This window comes from Nicotiana attenuata, chromosome 11 (assembly GCF_001879085.1).
Source record: "Nicotiana attenuata strain UT chromosome 11, NIATTr2, whole genome shotgun sequence".
NCBI lineage: Eukaryota > Viridiplantae > Streptophyta > Magnoliopsida > Solanales > Solanaceae > Nicotiana > Nicotiana attenuata.
In genome coordinates, this window is record NC_031999.1 from 19,049,191 (window position 1) to 19,075,378 (window position 26,188).

At 40.7% G+C, this 26,188-nt stretch overlaps 1 protein-coding gene across 3 annotated transcripts; it reads right to left on the minus strand.

Annotated features, from left to right (window-relative positions):
• LOC109234212 lies at positions 321–7,764 on the minus strand. 3 transcript variants are annotated; one of them, XM_019400095.1, is made up of 5 exons: positions 7,655–7,764; positions 5,033–6,713; positions 4,360–4,542; positions 1,734–2,439; positions 321–1,310 (listed from the first exon to the last, which is right to left on the minus strand). In XM_019400095.1, the coding sequence occupies exons 2-5, from the start codon at positions 6,642–6,644 to the stop codon at positions 659–661; spliced, it is 3,153 nt and encodes a 1,050-aa protein (XP_019255640.1). In that variant the 5' UTR covers positions 6,645–6,713; positions 7,655–7,764; the 3' UTR covers positions 321–658. The 3 variants fall into 3 exon arrangements, with proteins under 3 accessions (XP_019255640.1, XP_019255641.1, XP_019255642.1); XM_019400096.1 differs by lacking the exon at positions 7,655–7,764 and adding an exon at positions 7,518–7,628; XM_019400097.1 differs by lacking the exon at positions 4,360–4,542.

Consider the following 26,188-nt stretch of genomic DNA (forward strand, 5'->3'; position numbering starts at 1 on the left):
TCAAACGTCAAAGACTAAAAGCCTAATAGAGAAAATACAAAATTTAAGAACTAGGAATATAGAGGGGTGGAACAGTGAAACTGATCCGCTCTGAGCTTATCCCTTCTATTCAAAGGCTTCATCATCGTCATGTTGAAGTGGCTGAGCGGCTGCTTGCAAAAGTTCTTGAGTATTTTAGTCCGAATATTTTCATTAAACTTGGACCATATTTGCACAAATGTCAAGAGCAGGCACAAAATCCAAATATCAGCACAAAAATATACTATTTGTATAAATTAGAGTGGCATATGAATGGAAAAACTGGCTTTCAGCTGCGCACATTAAGCAGGCAAACGTAACAGATTAATGCTGAAAAAATTAACTCACTAAATTGCCTCTAATGGTACTCATTTGACATCTTGCTTCAAAATGGCTTCCGAAAGATCCTAGTTTCTGATGATAATATAACAGTTACATAACCAGTAAATATAAAAGAAAAAGGAAAAAGGAGGGGAAAAAAATGAATACTAATCGCCTCACAGCACATCAAGTATGACTACATTATACTCGGATACAAAAATAGCTCAACTGATGTAAACTTGCTCCATCTCCAGAAGTGGAAAGTCTTCCTATGCATCTTCTGCCTGCTTATATTCAGCATCCCAAGTTAGAGTTAACTTCATACAGCAGCTGTCTCTTCAATTATTCCTTCCTTGGCTTCCTTAGCTTCCTCGCCTAGAGTAAATCGGACGAACCTCCTAACTTTAATGTTCTCTCCAAGGGCGGCAACAGTTTGCTTTACCAAATCCTTCACCAAGACACTGTCATCTTTTATGAAAGGCTGCTCCAAAAGAACAAGCTCTCCAAGCCTCTTCGAGACCCTGCCCTCAACAATCTTCTCCCTTATATTTTCAGGCTTGTTCTTAAGATCTTCTCTCTGCATTTCCAACTCCTTTTCCTTGTTGACAAGGCTTTCTGGAATCTCATCAATTGATACAAACTGCACCTGAGGGCAGGCTGCAACTTGCATTGCCAAATCATCGACAAATTCCTTAAAGGTTTCACTTCTCCCCACAAAGTCGGTTTCACAATTAATTTCAATTAGCACACCAATTCGGGAGTCATGAATGTATGAACCAATCCTCCCCTCAGCAGCAAGTCGGCTGGACTTTTTATCAGCAGTCGAAAGACCCTTTTTTCGGAGGTATTCTTGTGCCTTTTCAAGATCCCCTCCTGTTTCGGAGAGAGCTTTCTTGCAATCCATCATCCCAGCTCCAGTTTCTTCTCGCAGCTGTTTAACCAAAGAGGCTGAAACTGCTGCTTTTGGAGGCCTGCATTAACATCCATTAAACATAAACTAATCGTGAGAGATAAAAAAATATATGGTTTTTTTGGGGTTCAAAACAGGTTAGGACAAAATATCGGCGTGGAGTAAGATGAGAAACAAACTCTGATAAATTATTTCAGATTACCTCTTCCATAATGCTGCTGGAACCAGATTTCATTTGAAATAGATAAAGTAAAATGTGTGCTTAGGTTTAGAAGATTGCATAAGCACCTTTTGAGCCTAAAAACATAGCAGAAAACTGAAATTCTCATATAATAATGAAAAGTTGTGTAACAACAATTAGCCAGCTGAAAAAGGGAAATTATAATCTGAGTCGTCAAGAAATTATACACATTTCTGGTTGCTCAGAGTTTGAAGAAACGTAATAAATTGGTAAGAAGTAATTCTCAAGAAATTAGAAACATACTCAACAGTAGTCTCCTTGGCTTCAACAGCAGGTTGCTCTTTTCCTGGTGAGGCGACAGGTTTAGCTGCTGTTTGAGCAGCCACCTCTGCTGCAAAGTCTTGGCTCTTCTTTTCAAGACCTTCTCCCAGGTTGTATCTCACAAATCTCTTCACTTTAATGTTTTCACCAATCGTTGCAATTGTCTGCTTGACCCAGTCCTTTACCACCAACTTATCATTCTTAATGTAAGGTTGCTCCAGTAAGGCCAGTTCTTCAAGCCTCTTATTTATCCGCCCATCAACGATCTTGGATCTGATCTGCTCAGGTTTTGACAATAGATCTTCCTTCTGCATCTCGATTTCTCTTTCCTTGTTGATGATCTCCTCTGGAACATCTTCTGGAACAAGATACTGCACTTGGGGGTATGCAGCCACTTGCATGGCTAAGTCATCAACTAATTCCTTGAAAATGTCACCACGCGATACAAAATCTGTCTCGCAGTTAACCTCTACCAGGACACCGATTCTGCTGTCATGGATGTATGAGCCAATTCTACCTTCAGCTGTAGCTCTACTTGATTTCTTATCAGCACTTGCCAACCCCTTTTTCCTGAGATACTCCTGCGCTTTAACAATGTCACCTCCAGTTTCTGAAAGAGCATTCTTGCAGTCCATCATTCCAGCTCCTGTCTCTTCACGCAATTGTTTCACAAGAGCAGGTGAAATAGCTGCCACAATACCACAGAGGGCAGGATTTAGTGGAGCAGACATGCATTTCAAAGTACTATTTCGCTATAACAGTACCATCAAATAATTATGATGGATGACAATTTTACTTTATTTCAGTTTATCCAAATTCGCATTACAAAGAGATAGCTTGGCGGAATAAGTCAATTAGACCAACAAAAAGAAGGTCAAGAGACAAGAAAGCAGAGGATGTTGGATGGCCCTACAACCGTAATAGAGTATCTGAACATAACTAATCCCATTAACAGATTCTAGACGGACTGAAAGGGGTAGAGTCAGGAAGAAATGAATAGGTTAAATTTTACAAAACTACAGATTTCACCTACACAGGCAAACTAGTGATCCACTCAGATTTCAACAACCAGTAACGTTAAATATAGACATCACCCATCCTCATTGTCAGAATTTATATTCATACATCAAGACTTTCCACAAGTCTGACCTTTTGTGACACAATAAGGAAAGAGTCAACCTGAACTTTCTGGATATTAGTACTCAAATTCTCTTCAAGATTTATCTCTAGCAGCAGTTTTTATCACTTAGTTCCTTTATTCATAAATGTTCCCAGTAAATAAATTACAACTTACCATGTTTCAAGAGGATAACCACTGAATTAAATCCTCTTTTGTCCTATATGCATACACACACACACACACACACACACTTTGTGTGCTCTCTTCCTCTCCCTCTGACCCGACTAGCTTGGAATTGCAGCGTAAAAGTAGTAGCTGTTTGGATAAGCTATATAATGTATTAGATCTCTTGTAAGGGTGAAGCCTGCAATCTGTTATCTTTAGTGATGCTACATTCTTTTTTTATTCCTTAAGGAAAAAAGAAAAAGACGAAAGAATCTACTGTGACTAAAGATTCGATGAGCAGGGAACTGTGTTTGTAGCACAAATCTCATCATTGGTGTTTTCATACTCCCAAATCGAATGATGAAGGCAGTAGAACGAGCAAATTTTACCATTGTTGGGGACGAAATATTTGGGATCAAATAAAGATATAAGCTTACGATAGATTTGAGATTTATAAGTACAACGTAGGTAGAGAGAAGAAGTTCTCTTCAATTTGGAGTCTCCTTCATCACAAACTCTGAATGATGTTTACCACTTTAATTAATGATCAAAGAAACAACTAATGTAGCTACTTTAGAACCAGAACTTGAGTTTTTCTGGTTCATAGTTTCAGTGACATATTTAGCATGCAGTCAGGTGTACATGTGTAAAAAATCTATCCTCTAATGCAACGTCTTTCCCCAAGTAGTAGGTAAACGACCACCCCTTGCAGCTGTGACAAGCTTCTAAATCTTTGTCGCACAATTATTACAGCACTCGGTGTTGAAATTTTCACATCATACCTACTTAAACAAATGTTTGGCAACTAGATCCACAAATTTTACTCTAGAGATTCTTATTTCCACTTTAACATGTTAACGACAGCTATATTCCAGAAAAGAAAGGGAAAATAAAGGCAAAACCTTTTGCTGCGGCTTCATTTGATAAAGCAGTCCCATTTTGCTCATTTGAGTTCGTAACATTTCTATCTTGCTCGCAAAAAAATGATGTTTACCACTTCAATTAATGAACAATGAAACAACTAAATGTAGCTGCACTTTATAACGAGAACGTTTCTGGTTCACAGTTTCAGAGACATATTTAGCATGCAGTCAGGTGTACATGTGTAAAAAGTGACTATCCTCTAATGCAACGTCTTTCTCCAAGTAGTAGGTAGACGGCCATCCCTTCCGGATGCAACAAGCTTCTAAATCTTTGTCGAACATATATTACAGCACTCAGTGCTGAAATTTTCACATCGTACCTACTAAACAAATGTTTGGCAACTAGATCCACAAATTTTATTCTTATTCCCAGAAAAGCAAGGGAAAATAAAGGCAAAACCTTTTACTGCGGCTTCATTTGATGAAGCAGTCCCATTTTGCTCACTTGAGTTCGCAACATTTCTATCTTGCTCAGCAGCGGTAGCCACCTCTTCCTGTTGAGCAGATGTATCAGATGATTGGTCCTCTATGGAAGGAGTATTTTCAACTATACTCTCCACAACTTCAGCGCCTTCCTGACTTACTGTATGCAAAATTGGATTGTCAGCTAGTTTCTTGGTGACACGTCATAAATTTATCTTTCTCACATAACACAACATTATGTCCTTAAGTAAATTTCAAGATTTGCCCAAAGCAAGAAGATGATTCTCTCTCAATATGTCAATCAAACCTAAAAGCACATGTTTTGGTCAGAAAGCACTCTATAGATAAAATTGGAGACTGTGTAAGGACTGAACAAGATGCAATAGGATGAAGCAACAGAAGAATAATATACCAAACTTTCAACATGAACTATACCAGAAGTGCCTTTGCTTACCACCCATCTTTTCCACAGATAATATGTAAAGTGTACGTATATCATGCATCAACACCTTATTTTGGAATCACACATTTGGCGGCTCAGCAATGTAATAATTGTATCTGGTTGTTTGTCACAAATATGCATGCAAGAAGCAAGGATGTGAAATGAGTAATAAATCAGAGGGGAAATAGGAAAGTTTCATAGTAGAAACCTTCATCCTTGCTATTCTCCAAAAGAGCTTCAGATTGTCCAGCTGGGCTTGGTATACTTCCATTCTCATCGCCACTAGGTTCCTCTGTTTCTTTGGCAGCTTCTGTGACACTTGCTATTTGAGTTTCAACCTCATTTTTCGATACTGCATCATCAATTAGTTTCTCCACGACCTCCTCGCCAGCCACAGTTTCAGATGCTGAAATCTGATCAGCTATTTGCTCAGATGAGCCAGTTTCAGCTACAGGTTCCACAGCATCTCCAACAGGTGACGCCTCAGCTTGCTGACCAATGGTGGATGTGCTTCTTTCAGGAGTAAAATTTTCAGAAATTGACTCCGCTTCTTCATCAATGTTTGGTTTTGTATCCTCGTCATCTAGAGTTTCAGGAACACCATCAATTGCAGCATTGACTGATTCTTCCTCTTTGCCTGTAGTTTCAGGCAAGACATCCGTCTTATCAGCCGCCACATCTGCTTCCTCTACATCTTCCTTTGATTGTTCAGCTAGTTCCTCCTCTTTTTCCCTCTCATCCAAAAATGAAGAGATTTCTTCATTGCTACGGAAAGCCAAAACAAAAGGATTTGTCGCCGAATGGACAACACCCTGGTTGAGCTTTGAGTCCAACTCTGAAGCAGCTTCTTCTTTTTTCATAGTCAAAGTTACCTGTCCTCTGGTAATGCGTAATACACGGACACTAACTTCTTGACCTACTTGTAGTGAAGAGCCACTGTCGATAATTCCAAACGCTTCATCAGCTTCCTCTGATGCAGGCAGGAATCCTTCCTCTCCTTCAGGAAGAGATATAAAAGCACCAGATCTGGCTAAATTTTTTACAGTGCCCTCAAGATCTTGCCCTTTGACAAACTTCGAGACTTTCTTAACCTCATCTCTCCTTTGGTTGTTCCTTTGTGTGTTCTTCCTTGGAGTTCGGGGTCTGTCACTGCTGGTTGGAGCATCTTTCTGTTGCTGAGGCCTACTAGGATCATCACTTTCACGCATGGTGAGAGATATGCGCCCAGTCTCAGTGTTTGCTTCAACTAATCTCACTGTCACCTCTTGTCCAACGGATACAATGCTTCCGACATCCTTTACAAAACTATCACTCAACCTAGAAACATGCACAAGCCCATCTGTAAAAGCTCCAAAATCAACAAAAGCGCCAAATGGCTGGATTGATCTGACCTTTCCAGTAAAAGTTGCACCCGGAATAAGATCTTCATTCTTCACAGGGGGCATCTCACTTTTCCTAGCAGGTCTTGTACGCTTAGATCGAACAGACGTTTCTTCACTTGTGTTAGAAGCATCGGATGAAGCTTTTGAGGCTTCACCTGATCCATCATCTGTAGCAGCTGATTCTACTTCTTCCACTGCTACACCAGTTTCAGTTGCTGATACTATGAAACCTCTTAATTTAGGTCGTAAAATGCAACCAACTCTAAAATGGGGAAACAATTTAGCAGATGTTGACAGAGGCAGGTTATATTTTGGGGTAGGTAAAGACTGCTTGCTCGATTTCCGCAAAACATTGCATCTTGATAAACATGTGTTCTTTCTCGTGATAAAGACAGCTCCTGGAGTAACTGAAACATTGCTAGTTGCAATTGGAACCATTGGAGCCACGTTGATTTGAGTTGTGTCAAAGATTTGTGAACTACAAGGATTGGGTCATCTGTTTCGCACCTGCGAAGTAAATGAAACGGTTAGAGAAAGAAGAAAACATGACTGTCATTCAATGTCATAATATTGTGATAGCAATTGCACCATGAGCCAAAAGACTATGAATATATAGAAAACCAGCAAAGCCCAGGGTAATATAGTACTAGAGTTCATTAAATTGATGGGTAACGGCATACGTTTAAACTTTAGCCATCTAGGCATGTGTCTGCTAATTGATCGAAAAGCACACACAAACAACATAATTTAAAGATGGATTTGTACTTAAACATCAAGATTGTGGTTGAAAAATTATTACTCCCTCTGTTCCGGTTTATGTGACCTTATTTTCCTTTTAAGTCCATTCCGAAAAGAATGGTCCCTTTCTAAATTTGGAAACAATTTAACTTACACTTCCCATTCTATTATCAATGACAAGCTTTTATAGCCAAACAATTGGATGGCACGTTTAAGACCACAAGTTTCGAAAGTCTTCTTTCTCATTCTTAAATTTGGTGCTCAGTCAATAGCTTCGCATAGGAGGGAGTATAAGCAATTCCAAACTCTAAAAACTCTTTCTATTCCAGTTAGTTTGTTTAACATGTAGATCAGCAGCTTAGAAGAACTCAAATTCATTAAAAAGAATGAAAGAGCTGACAAGCCAACTCTCCACATATCAGATGTAAAATGAATGTATCTCATAAAAAGATAATTCACAAATGCAATTCAATATGATATATTTTGAAACAACCAAGTAAAGTCGCTGATTATCTCACCAGAAATTTATCTTTAACAATTCAATAAACCAAAACCAACATGAGACTGAGTTACCTTTCAATTAAAAGATTCAATGGCACAGTTACACGAAGAACTTAAACCATTTTCACACAACAACTCGCAAATGAAGGTAAAAATAGAAATTCAAAAGAAAGGAGTAGAAACTAAAAACAGAAGGTTTAAGGACAAACCCAGCTTTGAAGTTGTTTTTGCTGAGGTGATAGGGGTGTTACACTCTCTCTCTCTCTCTCTCTCTCTCTCTCTCTCCCAGTTTCTGAGTTCAATGTGTGAGAGTGAGTGAATGAATGAGTATATGGCTAATAAAAAAGAGGGAAACGAAAGGTGGGGCTTTCTATCCTTATCCGACCATCATCTCTTTCTCAAAGACTATGCTGCTCTCCTCGATCGGGTCGGACAAGGGTTCGTTTTGCGTCGGATTTCGCATCCTGCAACCAAACCCGCAATCCGGCCCTTGGCAATTTTGGGCAAAGTAAGTTATGATAGCTAATACTTAATTTTTTTGAATTTAAATTTTAAAAAAAATGAAATTATGCATTATATTTAATGTAAATTTAAAATATACTTAACCGTTCTTTTTATGAAAATAATAATTTTTTATATATTTAAAATTATTTTTATTTTATGTTCAATGTTATCTTTCAAGTTTAGCACTTAGAATCATCTTGTTACAACTATCATGGCTGTACAACGACATTCATCTACCGATTAGGAATTCAACTATTATGCTAATGAAGATACTACTGCAGAGATTGAGGAAAGAGATGAGCCTTCTGGTATTCCTTTAGAAATGCAAGGCAAGTATTCTACTAATATGGAGGCTTTGTATGATAGAATTAGAAATGAATTTGTTGAGAAATATTATCATGTGTGAGTGACTTTGCTTATTATTTCATGGTGGATTATCAATATATAGTAATTTTTGGAATAGACTTCTAACTCATACTGAATGATGACAATATAATAAGTATTTATACTAGATACTAGATAATATTATATGCTTTGGTATAACTATATATGTNATATATATATATATATATATATTATTGATTTAAATCTTTAATATGTATGTTTATTTTATGTTGTATATTTTATTTAAAGAAAATAAAAAATAATAAAAGCCTCTCGCGATAAAAATTTAAGTTCATTTTAAGAAAAAATAATAATTATAAGGCCTTGGTACTATCCTTTTTGATAATTCGACACTCAAAAGCACATTTTAGAAATATTTTTCAAACATAATTTATTTACCAAATATTACAAAAAGTACTTCTTAAATTAATTGGCCAAACACAAACTATTTTTTTTCATAAGTACTTTTGAAAACAAGCACTTCCGAAAAAAAGTATTTTTCAAAATAAGCAGTTTTTGGCAACTTGGCCAAACGGTCTCTTAATCTAAAAGACGCTAAACTCCAAAATAACGACCAACACCTAATGCCCTAACTATAAACGGAAGAGCAGCTCAAATTTTGATAAAATTTCACAAAAGATTAGCACACAAAAAATTGAGATTACACTAGCAAATACTGTAGATCACAGAATTGTTGTTGAAGATTTGAAGATCGCGATCTAAAGCCTGAAAAAAATAGAGTGATAGCAACTGAAAATCCGACTTTTTTCTACTCAAATTATATTGAAGTGAAAATATTTTCAATCTATTTGAATCATAGTAGCTGATATGAGTTCGAAGATGTTGAAACTTTTGCTGCTCAAAATTCGCATCGTGTTGTTCATATTTTGATTTTTGAGACTAAAGAAGTTTAGTGCTCAAACTTCTGAATTTTTAACTAAAAATTATGTTCTTAGTCTGGAGATCTAGATATCTGGAGGTTTGAATCATAGCAAATGATTTGAGTTGAAAAAATTTGTTGTTGAAATTCACTATTTCACATTAACAGTGTTGAAATTTGCACTGTCGAGATTCAATTTTGGACATAAAAGCAGTTCAGCGCTCAAGTTGTGTAAAAGCATCGAACAAAAACTGATTTTTAACTGAAATTCTGTTGTCAATTTGGAGATCTGAACATCTTGAGGAATATATATCATAGCAGCTGATTTAAGTTGTATAAATTTCCTACTCAAATTTACTATTTGACATTAAGAGTGCTGAAAATAGCACTACTAAGATTCAATTTTCGAGATAAAAGCAGTTTAGTTTGATAATCTAAGTTGAGACTTTGTAGAACCATGGAAAATATACCAATTTTTTTGTAGCACAACGAAGAATGTGATGATAACTTTAATTTCATAAACTTTCATGTGCATGCCCATTTGTGAAATAAAAAATAAAATTTCATTTCCCCCTTCCCCACTCCATGTACGAATAAAGTGCGAAAGGGGGAGTAGTAATAAGTCATATGGAATCAATGGATTCATGATAAAGTAAAATCCCTCGATGACATATTTTATCACAATTAATATTTTTTGGCTGATAGAGGGATCAAATGGTATATAGTTCATTTGTTGGTAGCTTGGAGGATTAAAAGCATGCAATTCTAATAAAGACCTGTTGGAAATTTGAACAACTTCTTAGAGAGATTGTAAAACTGCTACAGAAGGACAATAGCACTATAGTTATTCAGTATGATATTGCTCAATGATATTTGCCAATTACAATTTGCAGCGATATGAGCGTTAGTGTTTACATGGAATTGAAAAAATTAAACGCAAGATGACAACACTCCCACTATGTGTGTTGTTTGCTAAAAATACTATAGATGCAAGCACCTCCAATGTCGATGTTGATACAACTTCATTAGAAATTGCACAATTTGAAACCAGTGATGTGATCAACACTTTATATGTGCAAGAAGGAGATGACACCTATAACTACTCGGTCGGTCATTTTGTGCATTGCAGCCCATTCCCCTATTTTTTGCCTTCTCTATGTTCATTTGTGGTTATGTGACTTACCGGGATGGTTGGATTAGTTTCGGGGAAGTTTTCGTAATGACCCGGCCGATCGTTTTGAGAGTAATAGCCCAATCCCTTATTTACTGCTTTCCCCGTATCTTTTTCTGCTTATGTGACTTGCCGAGAAGTTTAGTTTGTGGTTTCGGAGTGATTTGGATACTTAGTGCCTAAAGCGGAAGCTTAAGTTATAGGATTTTAACCATAGTCATAACTGTGTGAAGACGACTCCGGAATGGAGTTTCTTCTGTTTCGTTAGCTTTGTTGGGTGATTTTGGACTTAGGATCGTGTCCAGATTGTGAATCAAAGGTATGTAGCTGAATTAGGCTTGAAAACAAAAGTTGAATTTTTGGAAAGTTTGACCGGTAGTATACTTTTTGATATCGGGGTCGAATTCCGATCCCGAAAGTTGGAGTAGGTCGTAATGTCAATTATGACTTGTGTGCAAAATATGGGGGTCAATCGGACGTGATTTGATGGGTTTTGGCATCGGTTGTAGAAGTTTGATGTTTCAAGTTCATTAAGTTTGAATTAAAGTGTGATTCGTGTTTTTAGCGTTGTTTGATGTAATTTGAAGGCTCGACTAAGTTTGTATGATGTTTTAGGACTTGTTGGTATATTTGATTGAGGTCCCGGGGGCCTCCGGTGGATTCTGGGAGGTTAGCGGACTAGAATTGGACTTGTGAGTTGCTGAAGTGGGCATCAGCTGGTGTAATCGCACCTGCGGTGGGGTGACCGCAGGTGCGGACTCACACGTGCAGAAGGGAGCTCGCAGATGCCCCCTGGTCTGGGTAACCAATGGTCGCAGGTGCGACAAGAGGAGCGTAGAAGAGGAGCCGCTCCTGCAGGGGAGTGATCGTAGAAGCGGGAGCCGAGTGGGTGAGGACTTCGCACAAGCGGACCATTGTACGCAGGTGTGCACGCACAAGTGCGGCCACCTTATCACAGAAGTAGTCCCAGGCCTCTTAAGTCATTTCCACACCTGCGATAGAATTTTCGCAGTTGCGGCATCACTGGTACGGCTGAGGGTCCGCAGGTGCAAGATCACTGGCAGAAAAAGGCTAAGTTCGAGGATTTTATCCCATTTTTTATTTTGGGACTTTGAGAGCTTGGATTTGGGCAATAATTTGAAGGATCTTTAGAGGGAGCTATTGGATAACGATTCTTAACCCATTTATGGTTATATTCCACTAATCTATAGTTGATTTCATCATTTAATTAAGGACTTGGTTTGAGAAAATTGGGGAAAAACTTGGAAAGTTCTTCAACCAAGTTTTTGGGTATTGATTGGGATTTTGATATCAGATTTGAGTACTTTTGGTACAAGTGAACTCATGAGTGAACGGGTGTTCGTATTTTGTGACTTTTACCTGATTCTGAGACGTGGGCTCGGGTCGACTTTTTGGGGCAATTTTCTTATTTTGTTGCTTAAGCCTTGATTTCATTAATTAGATTAGTTTCTTATAGTTATATTTATGGTATGTAATTGCTTTTGGCTAGATTTGGGCTATTCAGAGTCGAAAAATTGTGGAAAGGGAATTCTTATTGATTGATTAAGCTTGGTTCGAGGTAAATGGCTTGCCTAACGTTGTGTAGGGGAAGTCCCCTTAGGATTGAGTACTGTTGTATTACTTCTGTGATATGTGAGCGCCGTGTATGTGAGGTAACGAGTGTGTACACGGGCTATTTGTTGTAAAATCCAATTCTTACTGAGTAATAACCTGTTTCATCTTAATTGAGTTATACCAACATGTGTAGTTATCATGTTTAGCCTAATATCGCATGTCTACGTGTCTTAAGTGCTTATTTGAACTTTGTGCAGCATGCTTAGTTGATTTCTTGTTTTTCCTTTATCTGTATTAATCTTAACTGTAGGATTCTTGCTGTTAATTGTTGTATTCATCGGTTTCGAGCTGTGTGTTTACTTTGGGACTACGAGGCAGTACCTCGGGAGATCCCCCAACACATTTGCTTTGAGACTACGAGGCGGTACCTCGGGAGATCTCCTGCACATTTACTTTTGAGACTACGAGGCGGTACCTTGGGAGATCTCCTTGCATATTTACTTTTGGGAATACTAGACGGAATCTCGGGAGATCCCCTGCTGTTTTATCCCTGTGTACTGTACTGTTATTTTTTCATCATTTCCTCTTTGTTAAATTCCAGTCTCTAATTACACTGCAATATTTTTCTACCTTATTTATTATATATACCAATAGGGCCCTGACTGACCTCGTCACTACTCATTCGAGGTTAGGCTTGGCACTTACTAGGTACTGTTGTGGTGTACTCATGCTACTCTTCTGCACATGTTTATGTGCAGATCCAGGTACTTCGTATCAGCCTCGTCGTCAGTGAGTAGTGAGACTTTGGAGGCTTCAAGGTATATCTACCGCGTCCGCAGAACTCGGAGGCCCCCCGTATTCCGTCCTATGCCATTTACCTTTTTGTAGTTTTTCTTAGACTTTGGCATATAGAGATACTTAGTTTCTTCTATAGCTTGTGACTTATGATGTTCGGGGTTTTGGGAGTACTGAGTATACTAGAGTGTTTGTTATTGTACATGCAGAGCGATATCTTTATCAGTTATTTAGTTATCTGTTGCAGTTAGTTGTTAAATTTTTGCTTTCATTTTTGTTATTCCGCAATGTTAGGCTTACCTAGTCATAGAGACTAGGTGTCGTCACGACATCTTACGGAGGGAGAATTAGGTCGTGATAAGTTGGTATCAGAGCTCTAGGTTCATAGGTGTCGTGAGTCACAAGCAGGTTTAGTAGAGTCTCGCATATCGGTACGGAGACGTCTGTACTTATCTTCGGGAGGCTATGGAATTGTTAGGAAAATTTGACTTTTTTTGATTCCTTGTCATGCAAAATTATTGACATCGAAATTCTAAACTTCTGTCTTCTATTATCTCACAGCTTGGGACGACACGTACAACCAGATCAGACGACCAGGCACCTACACCCCCTTCTAGAGCCGCGAGAGGTCAAGGCTGGGGTAGAGGCCTAGGACATCCACATGGTGCAGCCAGAGCACCCACACGAGCTACTACATAGGAGCCACCAGTATCTCCAGTCGGAGCACAGGCACCTGAGATGCCTGTTACCGCATCAGCTGTTCAAGAGACTCCACCCCCCTGCTAGAGCCGTGAGAGATCAGGTCCGGGGTAGAGGCCGAGGACATCCACATGGTGCAACCAGAGCACCCGCACGAGCTACTACATAGGAGCCACCAGTAGCTCCAATCGGAGCGTAGGCACCTGAGATGCCTGTTACCGCACCAGCTCTTTAGGAGACCCTTGCATAGTTCCTAAGCATGTTCGATACTCTAGCTCAAGCAGGGTTGATTCCCCTTGCTCCAACCACATCTCAAGCCGGGGGAGGAGCAGAGACTCCCGCCGCCCGCACCCTAGAGCACCGGTTCAGGTCGATCACGTTCTAGAGGTTATACCAGTACAGCCGGTAGCCCCAGCTCGGCCCGAGGGTAGGGCAACAGTTACTGAGGAGGAGCAGCGTAGGCTCGAGAGGTACAAGAAGTACCACCCTTCTACTTTCAGTGGCTTGGCATCAAAGGATGCCCGGGATTTTCTTGAGGAGTGCCACCGTATCATCCGTACTATGGGCGTAGCAGAGTTGAGTGGGGTTTCTGTCACTATGTTCCAGCTTAGAGGAGTGACCTATCAGTGGTGGCATGCTTATGAGTTGGGTAGTCTGGCTGAGGCAGCTTCACTTACTTGGACTCAGTTCTCGGATATGTTCTTGGGGGAGTATGTTCCAGATTCTCAGGGATGCTTGGGGCGCAGAGTTTGAGCAATTGTGCTAGGGTTCTATGGCCGTGTCAGAGTATGCGGTTCGCTTTAGTAATTGTGCTAGGCATGCACCAATCTTGGTTGCTACAGTTCGAGAGAGGGTCAGTCGATTTATCGAGGGGCTCCATCCCAACATCAAGATTAGCATGGCCCGGGAGTTGGAGATGGATATTTCGTACTAGCAGGTTATAACTATTGCTAGGGAGTGGAGGGCATGCTTGCTCGGGAGAGAGAGGAGAGGGAGGCCAAGAAGACTCGAGAGACTGGCTCTTATACTGGTACTCGTGCCCCAGCTGCAGTTCGTTATGGTATAGGCTATATGAGTCGCTCTGTTCATTCAACACTTCCAGCCGCCAGTGGTATTCCAGCTATTCCTAGGCCCCAGTAGCAGTATTATGCACCGCCAGTGTCTAGTGTACCTGCTGCACGGGGTTCTTTCAGCGCTGAGTTCAGCCGACCTGGCCCGAGCCCTTCATAGCAGCCACGCCCTTCGAGAGCTTGTTTTGAGTGTGGCGATACTCGCCATATGGTCAGCGATTTCCCCAGACTTAGGAGGGGTGCACCTCCACATACTTCTCAGGCAACGCGTGCTCCAGTAGGTTCTCATGCTATGATTACAGCACCAGCTACCACTCCACCTGCTCAGCCAGCTTGAGGTAGAGGTCGGGTAGGTAGAGGTCGACCTAGAGGGGGAGGCTAGCCCAGATATTATGCCCTTCCTGCTCGTACAGAGGCAGTTGCATCTGACTCTGTCATTACAGGTATTGTTCCGATCTGTCATAGAGATGCGTCGGTTTTATTTGATCCATGCTCCACTTATTCTTATGTGTCATCTTATTTTGCTCCGTATTTGGGCGTATCCGTGATTCCTTGAGTTCTCCTATTTATGTGTCTACACCTGTGGGAGATTCTATTATTGTTGACGGTATGTATCGGTCGTGTTTGGTTGTTCTTCATGGTTTTGAGACCAGAGCCGATTTATTATTATTTAGTATGGTAGATTTTGATATTATCTTGGGCATAGACTGGTTGTCTCTCCATTACGCTATTCTTGATTATACTCCCCGCAGAGTTATTTCATTTCTTAAAGCTCAACAAATGGTTGAGAAGGGGTGTGATGCGTATCTAGCTTATGTGAGAAGGGTGCCCCAGTCTTGCTTGAAAAGGGTTTCATTTAGCCCAATGTGTCACCTTGGGGTGCCCCAGTCTTGTTTGTGAAGAAGAAAGATGGTTCTATGCATATGTGCATTGATTATCGCCAGTTGAACAAAGTTACAGTGAAGAACATGTATCCATTGCCTCGTATTGATGACCTATTTGATCAGTTATAGGGTGCTAGAGTGTTTTCCAAGATTGACTTGCATTCAGACTATCATCTGTTGTAGATTCGGGATTCAAATATCTCGAAGTCTGCTTTTAGGACTCGGTATGGTCACTACGAGTTCCTTGTGATGTCATTTGGGCTGACCAACGCCCCACCAACATTTATGCATTTGATGCAATGTGTATTCCGTCCCTATCTTGACTCATTCATCACTGTGTTTATTGACGACATTCTGGTGTACTCCCGGAGTCGAGAGGATCATGAGCAACACCTGAGGACTGTGGTTCAAGCCTTGAGAGAAAAGAATTTATATGAAAAATTCTCAAATGTGAGTTCTGGCTAGATTTCGTGGCATTTTTGGGCCACGTAGTGTTGAGTGAGGGGATCAAGGTGGATCCTAAGAAGGTGGAAGCAGTGCAGAGTTGGACCAGACCGTCCTCAGCTACGGAGATCCGGAGTTTTCTTGGTTTGGCGGGGTATTACCATCAATTTGTAGAGGTTTTCTCATCTATTGCAGCACCTATGACCAGGCTGACCCAGAAGGGTGCTCCGATCAGGTGGACAGAGGAGTGTGAGGAGAGCTTTCAAAAACTCAAGACAACTTTGACTATGGCCCTAGTATTAGTATTTCCTAAAGGTCCAGGGTCATATACCGTATATTGTGATGCATCATGGATTGGACTTGACGCGGTGTTGATGCAGGACGGTAGGGTGATTGCCTACGCATCCAACAACTGAAGGCGCATGAAAAGAACTATCCCGTCCACAACCTTTAGTTAGCAGCTATTGTTCATGCCTTGAAGATTTGACGGCACTATTTGTATGGTGTCCCTTGTGAGATCTACACTGATCACCCGAGTTTGTTGCATCTGTTCAAACAGAAGGATCTTAACTTGCGCCAGCAGAGGTGGTTAGAGCTGCTTAAGGATTATGATATCACTATTCTATACCATCCCGGGAAGGCCAATGTGGTGACCGATGCCTTGAGTCACAGGGTGGAGAGTTTGAGGAGCTTAGCATATCTATCAGCAGCAGAGAGGCCGATATCATTGGATGTTCAGGCCTTAGCCAACCGGTTTATTAGATTGGATATTTCTGAGCCGAGTCGAGTTTTGGCTTGTGTGGTCTCCCAGTATTCTCTTTATGATCGTATCAGGGAGCGTCAGTATGATGACCCCCATTTGCTTGTCCTTAAGGACACGGTTCAGCACGGTGATGCTAAGGAGGTCACTGCTGGTGATGATGTTGCATTGAGGATGCAGGGCAGGCTATGTATGCCCAATGTAGATTGATTGCATGAGTTGATTCTCCAGGAGGCTCACAGTTCGCGGTACTCCATTCACCCGAGTACTGCGAAGATGTATCAGGACTTGAGGCAACATTATTGGTGGAGGAGAATGAAGAAGGACATAGTGGAATATGTAGCTCGGTGTCTAATTTGCCAGCAAGTAAAGTATGAGCATCAGCAACCAGGTGGATTGCATCAGAAGTTAGAGATTTCGGAGTAGAAATGGGAGCGGATTATTATGGATTTTATTGTTGGACTCCCATGGACTCTGCGGAAGTTTGATGCAATTTCGGTGATTATGGATAGGTTGACCATGTCAGTTTATTTCATTCCTGTGATGTAACGACCCGACTGGTCGTTTTGAACAATTGCATCCGATTCGGCAGTTCGAGTTCAAGAGCAGCTTCACATTATGTATAACGACTTGTGTGCAGGGTTGGATTCAGTTTTCGGATGAATCGGAGTCGAATTGAAAAGAAGGAATATAGTTTTGGAAGTTTAAGCAGAGAGAATTGGACCAGAATTTGACTTTTGTGTAAACGGCTCCGGAATGAGTTTTGGGGTGATGTCAGTAGCTTCATATGGTGATTTTGGACTTTGGCTTGTGTTCGAATTTGGGTTTGGAGGCCCGTAGGGTAATTTGGGGCATTTTGGTGAAAATTGGAAAAGTTGAAATTTGGGAAATGGAGAGGTTTGACCAATAGTTGACTTTTATGTTATCGAGGTTGTAATGTGATTCCGAAAGTTGGAACAACTCCGTTATGTCATTTGGGACTTGCCTGCAAAATTTGGTGTCTTTTGGAGTTGATTTGATATGGTTCGTACGCTTGGTTGCAATTCTAGAGGTTCTTGAAGTTCATGGTGATTTTCATGCGTTTGGGCATCTGATTCGTGGTCTAAGCGATGTTTGAAGTGATCTTAGATTGGGGCTAAGTTCGTATGATGTCATGGGATGTGTTGGTACATTTGGTTGAGATTCCAGGGGCCTCGGATAAGTTTCAGGGTGAATTTTGAGCGAGTCCGGGCATATCGGTACTCTGAGATGGTTCTGGCACTTTTGGGAGTGCGGACCACACCAAAAATATGCGGACCGCAGAGGAGTGTGCGGACCGCACTAAAATTATGCGGACCTCAGTGCGAACCACGCAATTTGGTGTGTGGCCGCACATCAAGATGTTCCGCAAGTGCACTGCTCTGACTTCGGAAGCGTATATCTTTTGATCTACAAGGAAATTTGAGATGATTCGAAAACGGAAGTTGTAGCCCTTCGTGTCTAGTTTCTAGAAATGTAAGGAAATCACAATTTGGACATTTGTAGAGAAAGTAACGACCAAAATAATAAAGCCTGTCACAACAGTCAAATCCTCCGCGGATAGCACTGGGTTTTTATGCGGACATCACTGGTGGAAATCCGGGAGGCGCACTATAAATATGAGGTTTAAGGTTTTATTTCATATTTTGACCTAGAGAGCTCGGATTTTGGTGATTTTTTGAAGGTTTTTCAAGAAATTCATCGGGGTAACTGATTCTAACTCGGATATGGCTAGAGTACATGAATCTATCACTGAATTCATCATTTAATTCGTGATTTGGGATGGAATTTGGGAAGAAAATTTGTGAAATCTTTCAAAAATGTAAAATGATGATTTGAAGGACCAAATGGTATCGGAATTGGATAATTTTTGTATGGGTGAACTCGTATCGGAATGGGTATTCGATTTTTGTAAATTTTGTCGGGTTCCGAGGTGCGAGCCCAGGGAGTTGACTTTTGTTGACCTTTTGCAAATTGTATAAGAATCATAATTTTGTTAATTGAAATTATTTTCTCTTGCATTGTTAGATGTATTCAAATCGTTTTTTGCTAGATTGAGTCGAGCATTGATGAATTGGTAAGGAAAAGCTAAATTGAGTATTGAATTGGCCGGATTGAGGTAAGTATCTTGCCTAACCTTGTGTGAGGGACTTCCCCTTAGGATTTGAGTCTTCCATGCTAATTGTAGTCCGTGCACGCGAGGTGACGAGTGTGTGCTCGGACTTATTTGTGGGAAAAATTGCCTTTAGGGTTCTTAGGTCCTTATGTTTCATCATATGGGAAATATTCTGTTATGGTTGAGTTATCTAATTGCATAATTTACCCCTATATGCTCCATACGATGTTGTTAGCTTTCTTCTAACTCCTACCTGTTACTTGGCATTAATTGTCTTAATTGAATTAGTTGTTCTTTGTTGTTTTGTTAAGGTTATTGCGCTTCTTAGTTTCCCCGTGATTCTCTTGTTGCTATGTAATCATACTCTTGGTGGTGGAATTTCCCTGTGATTGGATTGTTGGATTGTTGTTGATTCCCTTGCCGGGATGCATTGTCTATATTGTTGATTTCCTTGCCGGGATGTACTGTTTATATTGTTGATTCCCTTGTCGGGATGTGTTGTTTATATTGTTGATTCCCTTGCCGGGACGTTATTGTTCATATTGTTGGCTCGGGGTACCAAGAGATCCCCAGGACATATATTGAGGATACCAAGAGATGCTCGGGATACCAAGAGATCCCTAGCTTGTATATTGAGGATACCAAGAGATCCCCAGCACATGTATTGAGGATACCAAGAGATCCTCGGGATACCAAGAGATCCCTAGCTTGTATATTGAGGATACCAAGAGATCCCAAGTACATGTATTGAGGATACCAAGAGATCCCTAGCTTGTATATTGAGGATACCAAGAGATCCTCGGGATACCAAGAGATCCCCGACACATATATTGAGGATACCAAGAGATCATCGGGATACCAAGAGATCCCCTAGCTCATATACTGAGGATACTGAGAGATCCCCCAAGTATTTACGTTTGGGACTATGGGACGGGATCTCGGGAGATTCCCTGTCGATATTCTGTGAGTGTAAAAGCACGAAGGGTGATGTCGTGCACTTTCTACTTGCTGTGTGTAATTGGTGTTATTAATTCAAGTGTTTTAACGAGTTAGATTCCCTTGCTTCTGTGAGTCTTTGTGTTGGAACCCATAGTGTTGTAAATACCTAGCCGTATATATATACATATATATTTCAAATCTTCAACTATACTATTTCTACATTTTTGACTCAATTTATTTCTCAACTAAATTTTCCTTAAATCGTCTGAGGTTGTAGTCTACTTAAAAGGAATTTCTACTAAGTTGTAAATTATTAAATCCCATGGTAAAGGTAATAATTCATTCGATGTTGTGTTCTAATTGAGAATGGTACTTTCTTTATTCAAATGATTTCTAATAATAACTCCATCTTTTCTCGCTGGTTTCCCTAATTAGTTTTGAATTTGAAATTTTCTTATATTAGGTAAATGAGACTTCTTGAACATCTTGAGTGCATTTGTACGGACATTATGTATTGTATAGTATGTGGATTTCTTTTGTCAAGAGTGAGATGGGAAAATATGGGAGCACAAGGTGCCATGTATGCTGAAGGCTCGGAAGTTGAGATTATGATATGAAAAAACGAGGATTGAGATGGTCGGGATTGTGTATTAGGCATGATGTGAATGATTGTGTTGGTATTGCCTTCTTCATTTGTATATATTCTTACTTGTCTCTGTTCCTGTTATGTCAGTGTTGATTTACTTGGTTATCTGATTTACTTGGTGTCATTCGTTACTACCCGTGTTTTCCCTTTATTGTTCATTTCATTTGACCAATAGGTGTCTTGACTGTTCCTCGTCACTACTCCACCGAGGTTAGTCTTGATACTTACTGGGCACCACTATGGTGTGCTCATACTACACTTCTGCAGATCTTTTTGTGCAGATCTAGGTATTGTTCGCTAGTAGCTGTGTCGATTCTTGCCGAGGAGACTAAAGGTAACCCTGCTGCTACGTTCGCAGGCTTCGGAGTCACCTTCCTATTTTATATTCTCACTGCTGTACTTATTTCCATTCGGTTGTGTTTAGAAATGGTAGCGAAAACTCTATAGAGCTTAAGACTTGTACTACCGGGTTTTGGGAAGATGTTCTGTGTATAAGAAATTTATTTCAGAAGAATTTTAGATGTTATTTTCATTGTTGTTATTCCACAATTATTAGGCTTACCTAGTCCTTAAGACTAGGTGCCATCACGAAGCCCAACGGAGGGGAAATTGGGTCGTGACAAGTTGGTATTAGAGCTCTAGGTTCATGGGTGCTATGAGTCATAAGCAGGTTTAGTAGAGTCTTGCAGATCGGTGCGGAGACGTTTGTACTTATCTTTGAGAGGCTACAAAACTGTTAGGAAATTCCACTTCTTTCAATCCTTATCGTGCGATATTGATTCAACTCGAAGTATATAACTTATGTTCCACTACATCCCCTCGTGTATGATATTACGCTCTCAGTGTCCGCCATGCGGCAGTGGTTCGTGATGCTACAAACGGGCTACGAAGGAGTCAGGGATGCTCAGGCATTGTCTCAACGTACTGCCCAGGCTGAAGATACAGAGGTATTGAGAGACTATTCAGTTGTTCATATGGACGCGCAGCGGTTTCCAACATTTGGTTGATAAGTGCGAGCTTGTGAAGGTTTAATTAGCTGACTAGTCGTCGCAATTGTGGCAAAGATGCGAGGTGGATGTTGATTGAGGATGGCTGGTGATGTTGGGGTACCTTGTGATTGGTGTTGTGCGAGTTGCGAAAGTTAGTTTTGCGGATCATCAATTGCTATTTTCTATGGCTTCGCGCTAAGTGGAGGAGTCCACTAGCGGCGTCCGGATTGCAGAGTCAGATTTACATCAGTATTGGCCTGAGGTATGTATATAAGTGGTATTGGAAGGTTTTCGAAATTTTTATATCACTAAAGACTGAGATCTTGCAAGGGACGATATTGGGGCTTTGCTTGGGATTATTGCATACTGACTATCCGAAGAAAATGGGTCAGCTCTGTGGTGTTGGGTCAACATAGTGATGGAGTGATTGGTCCTTTGAATAGGAATCCTCTACTGGCATTTGTTCCAGCACTCTTGGATTGGGCGGTTTGTGTAACTCGATTGAGTTGGGGAGGTGCAGTCCTGATGGCTTGGTTGCGTGCGGGTGCATGGCTGGTAGCATGGTGATTACTGGGTTTTGAGGCTTTCAAGGTTCATGTTTTGTTACGCGGCAAGAAACTCTATATGGGTGATTCAGCGGAGTAATAGGGTGTGAGTGATATATCAGCCATTTTATTTGCGTAGTTGTTGTTGGGTATGGAAATTTTAGTACTCCGGAGGTTTGGGGCTAGATACCTTCATATTTAGACTAATTCCTGTTTGCAGACTCTGAAGAAATGTTGAGAATGGGATAATTAATAGCATACAATACCGATAAGTTGTTGTGGATCTTTTGAAGAATATTTATCTAATTGAGAAGAACTAGGATTTTGTTGGGGCTACTTGGAAGATCAGCGAGAATATGTGTTTTGTATTGGGTCAGGCTTGTGTGCTCCTGTGAGATTGTCATTTTGGTTATGTTCTCAAGCAGAATGGACATTATTTGTGCCTCTAGCCTATGTTATGTGCTGCTTTGTTATGTTGTGGTGAGCTATGAGGTTGTACGATTATTCCCCAAGCATGTTGTAGTTCTGTTCAGGCCTTATGGCGATGCGGGTAAGATAGCCATCGTGATGTTGATTTGCTCATTTGCACCTTATATATGTTCTTGCTTCTCTCATATTTTATTGCTTCTATTCATTGTTCCCACAGTTTTAGTTGTGCACTCTATTGTGCTAAATCTCAGTATTCATATGATCAGTGGGCCCGAGCATAGTGGCTTGATGAGTATTTGGGAGCGGGCTGCACGCCGCAACGGATGTTATGTGGCATACCCTTTCCTTGTGTCTATTTGGTGTTCTGTTTTCCTCCGTGAACCCATTTTGATGAACACTATATTTTTGTTGTTGCACATGCTACACTTGTTAAAAATTCTTCTACTTTGGTTTTCTTTATTTGTGTTACATAATTGAGTAATTATTGGTTTGGTGTACGAATTGTGTAATGTGAGAATCTGTGTGGTTCCGTGATGAGCTATTAGTTGTGCTGCTTGTATTGGCGGAGATGAGGTTCTTAGACATGAGATTAGTACTATGGTATCGGACGAGAGAGTTTCTTGACTTGTTAACTTCATGAGCGGCTATGAGTTTCCGCATGTTTCTTTATCATGTTAGTGTTGTGGAAGTCCGTAACAAGGTTGTGTTCAATGTGAAGTGTATTGTCGGCATCCAGAGTGTTATTTGAGCAGATATGGTGGTCAGAGGTTATTGCTTCGAGTATTTGAGCTGCGTGGATCAGCACGTGATTGTATCCTAGGTTGGAATTTTTGGCTCGATTCGTCTTGTTCGGGTGTAATCAGTGTGATGATGTGGAATTTGGGTTCTATGACTAATTTCAGATGATGAAGTTTGGGTTCTGTTCTAAGGTTATGGACTAAGGAGGAGATGAGACATTCAGTTAAGTGGCATCGCCAGTTCTGCATAGGTTGGGTGATGGGGAAACACACCCGGTGTATGTATGAGGAGCTCATGCAGTGGTTCAATGGCTTTGGAAACGACTCCGGGCACGTTCGAGGACAAACGTATGTTTAAGTGGAGGAGGATGTAACGACCCGACTGGTCGTTTTGAACAATTGCATTCGGTTCGGCAGTTTGAGTTCAAGAGCAGCTTCACATTATGTATAACGACTTTTGTGCAGGGTTGGATTCAGTTTTCGGATGAATCGGAGTCGAATTGGAAAGAAGGAATATAGTTCTGGAAGTTTAAGCGGAGAGAATTGGACCGAAATTTGACTTTTGAGTAAACGGCTTCGGAATGAGTTTTGGGTGATGTCAGTAGCTTCGTATGGTGATTCTGGACTTTGGCTTGTGTTCGAATTTGGGTTTGGAGGCCCGTAAGGTAATTTGGGGCATTGTGGTAAAAGTTGGAAAAGTTGAAGTTTGGGAAATGGAGAGGTTTGACCCATAGTTGACTTTTATGTTATCGAGGTCGGAATGCGATTCCGAAAGTTGGAACAGCTCCATTATGTCATTTGGGACTTGCCTGCAAAATTTAGTGTCGTTTGGAGTTGATTTGATAGGTTCGGACGCTTTGTTGCAATTCTAGAGGTTCTTGAAGTTCATAGAGATTTTCATGCGTTTGGGCATGTGATTCGTGGTCTTAGCGATGTTTGAAGTGATTTTAGTGTGGGGCTAAGTTCGTATGATGTTATGGGATGTGTTGGTACATTTGGTTGAAATTCCGGGGGCTTCGGATGAGTTTCGGGGTGAATTTTGAGCGAGTCCAGGCATATCGGTACTCTGAGATGGTTCTGGCACTTTTGGGACTGCTGAACGCACCAAAAATATGCAGACCGCAGAGGAGTGTGCGGACCGCACTAATATTATGCGGACCTCGGTGCGGACCGCACAATTTGGTGTGCGGCCGCACATCAAGATGTTCCGCAGGTCCACTGGTCTGACTTCGGAAGCCTATATCTTTTGATCTACAAGGAATGAGATGATTCAAAAGCAAAAGTTGTAGCCCTTCGTGTCTAGTTTCCAGAATAGTGACGAAATCAAAATTTGGACATCTGTAGAGAACGTTATGTCCAAAATACTAAAGCTTGTCACTACAGTCAAATCCTCCGCGGACAGCACTGGTTTCTGTGCGGACAACACTGGTTTTTGTGCGGACAGCACTGGTTTTTGTGCGGTCAGCAGTGGTGGAAATCTGGGAGGTGCACTACAAATACGAGGTTTAGGGTTTTATTTCATATTTTGACCTAGAGAGCTCGGATTTTGGCGATTTTTTGAAGGTTTTTCAAGAAATACATCGGGGTAAGTTATTCTAACTCGGATTTGGCTAGAGTACATGAATCTATCATTGAATTCATCATTTAATTCGTGATTTGGGATGGAGTTTGGGAAGAAAATTTGTGAAATCTTTCAAAAATGTAAAATGATGATTTGAAAGACCAAATGGTATCGGAATTGGATAATTTTTGTATGGGTGAACTCGTATCAGAATGGGTATTCGATTTTTTTAAATTTTGTCGGGTTCCGAGGTGCGGGCCTGGGGAGTTGACTTTTTTTGACTTTTTGCAAATTGTATACGAATCATAATTTTGTTAATTGGAATTATTTTCTCTTGCATTGTTAGATGTATTCAAGTCGCTTTTGGCTAGATTGAGCCGAGCATTGATGAATTGGTAAAGGAAAAGCTAAATTGAGTATTGAATTGGCCGGATTGAGGTAAGTATCTTGCCTAACCTTGTGTGGGAGACTTCCCCTTAGGATTTGAGTCTTCCATGCTAATTGTAGTCCGTGCACGCGAGGTGACGAGTGTGTGCTCGGACATATTTGTGGGAAAAATTGCCTTTAGGGTTCTTAGGTCCTTATGTTTCATCATATGGGAAGTATTCTGTTATGATTTAGTTATGTAATTGCGTAGTTTACCCCTATATGCTCCATACGATGTTGTTAGCTTTCCTCTAACTCCTACCTGTTACTTGGCCTTAATTGCCTTAAATGAATTAGCTGTTCTTTGTTGTTTTGTTAAGGTTATTGCCCTTCTTAGTTTCCCCGTGATTCTCTTGTTGCTATGTAATCATAGTCTTGGTGGTGGAATTTCCTTGTGATTGGATTGTTGGATTGTTGTTGATTCCCTTGCCGGGATGCATTGTCTATATTGTTGATTCCCTTGCCGGGATGTACTGTTTATATTTTTGATTCCCTTGCGGGGATGTGTTGTTTATATTGTTGATCCCTTGCCGAGACGTTATTGTTCATATTGTTGGCTCGGGATACCAAGAGATCCCCAGTTCATATATTGAGGATACCAAGAGATTCCTAGCTTATATATTGAGGATACCAAGAGATCCCCAGCACATGTATTGAGGATACCAAGAGATCCTCGGGATACCAAGAGATCCCTAGCTTGTATATTGAGGATACCAAGAGATCCTCGGGATAACAAGAGATCCCCAGCACATGTATTGAGGATACCAAGAGATCCCTAGCATATATATTGATACCAAGAGATCCTCGGGATACAAGAGATCCCTAGCTTGTATATTGAGGATACCAAGAGATCCTCGGGATACCAAGAGATCCCCAGCACATATATTGAGGATACCAAGAGATCCTCGGGATACCAAGCGATCCCCTAGCTCATATACTGAGGATGCTTAGAGATCCCCCAATTATTTTCGTTTGGGACTGCGGGACGGGACCCCGGGAGATTCCCTGTCGATATTCTGTGAGTGTAAAAGCACGAAGGGTGATGTCGTACACTTTCTACTTGCTGTGTGTAATTGTTGTTATCAATTCAAGTGTTTTAACGGGTTAGATTCCCTTGCTTCTGTGAGTCTTTGTGTTGGAACCATAGTGTTGTAAATACCTAGCCGTATAT

What these genes read in the sequence shown, in the direction of transcription:
- LOC109234212 (XM_019400095.1), bottom strand. Translation starts at nt 6,644, where the DNA reads ATGGTTCCAATTGCAACTAGCAATGTTTCAGTTACTCCAGGAGCTGTC. An exon ending in GGAGAATAGCAAGGATGAAG is followed by an intron (nt 4,543 to 5,032) that starts GTTTCTACTATG and finishes TTTTGCATACAG; the next exon opens with TAAGTCAGGAAGGCGCTGAA. An exon ending in AAATGAAGCCGCAGTAAAAG is followed by an intron (nt 2,440 to 4,359) that starts GTTTTGCCTTTA and finishes GTATTGTGGCAG; the next exon opens with CTATTTCACCTGCTCTTGTG.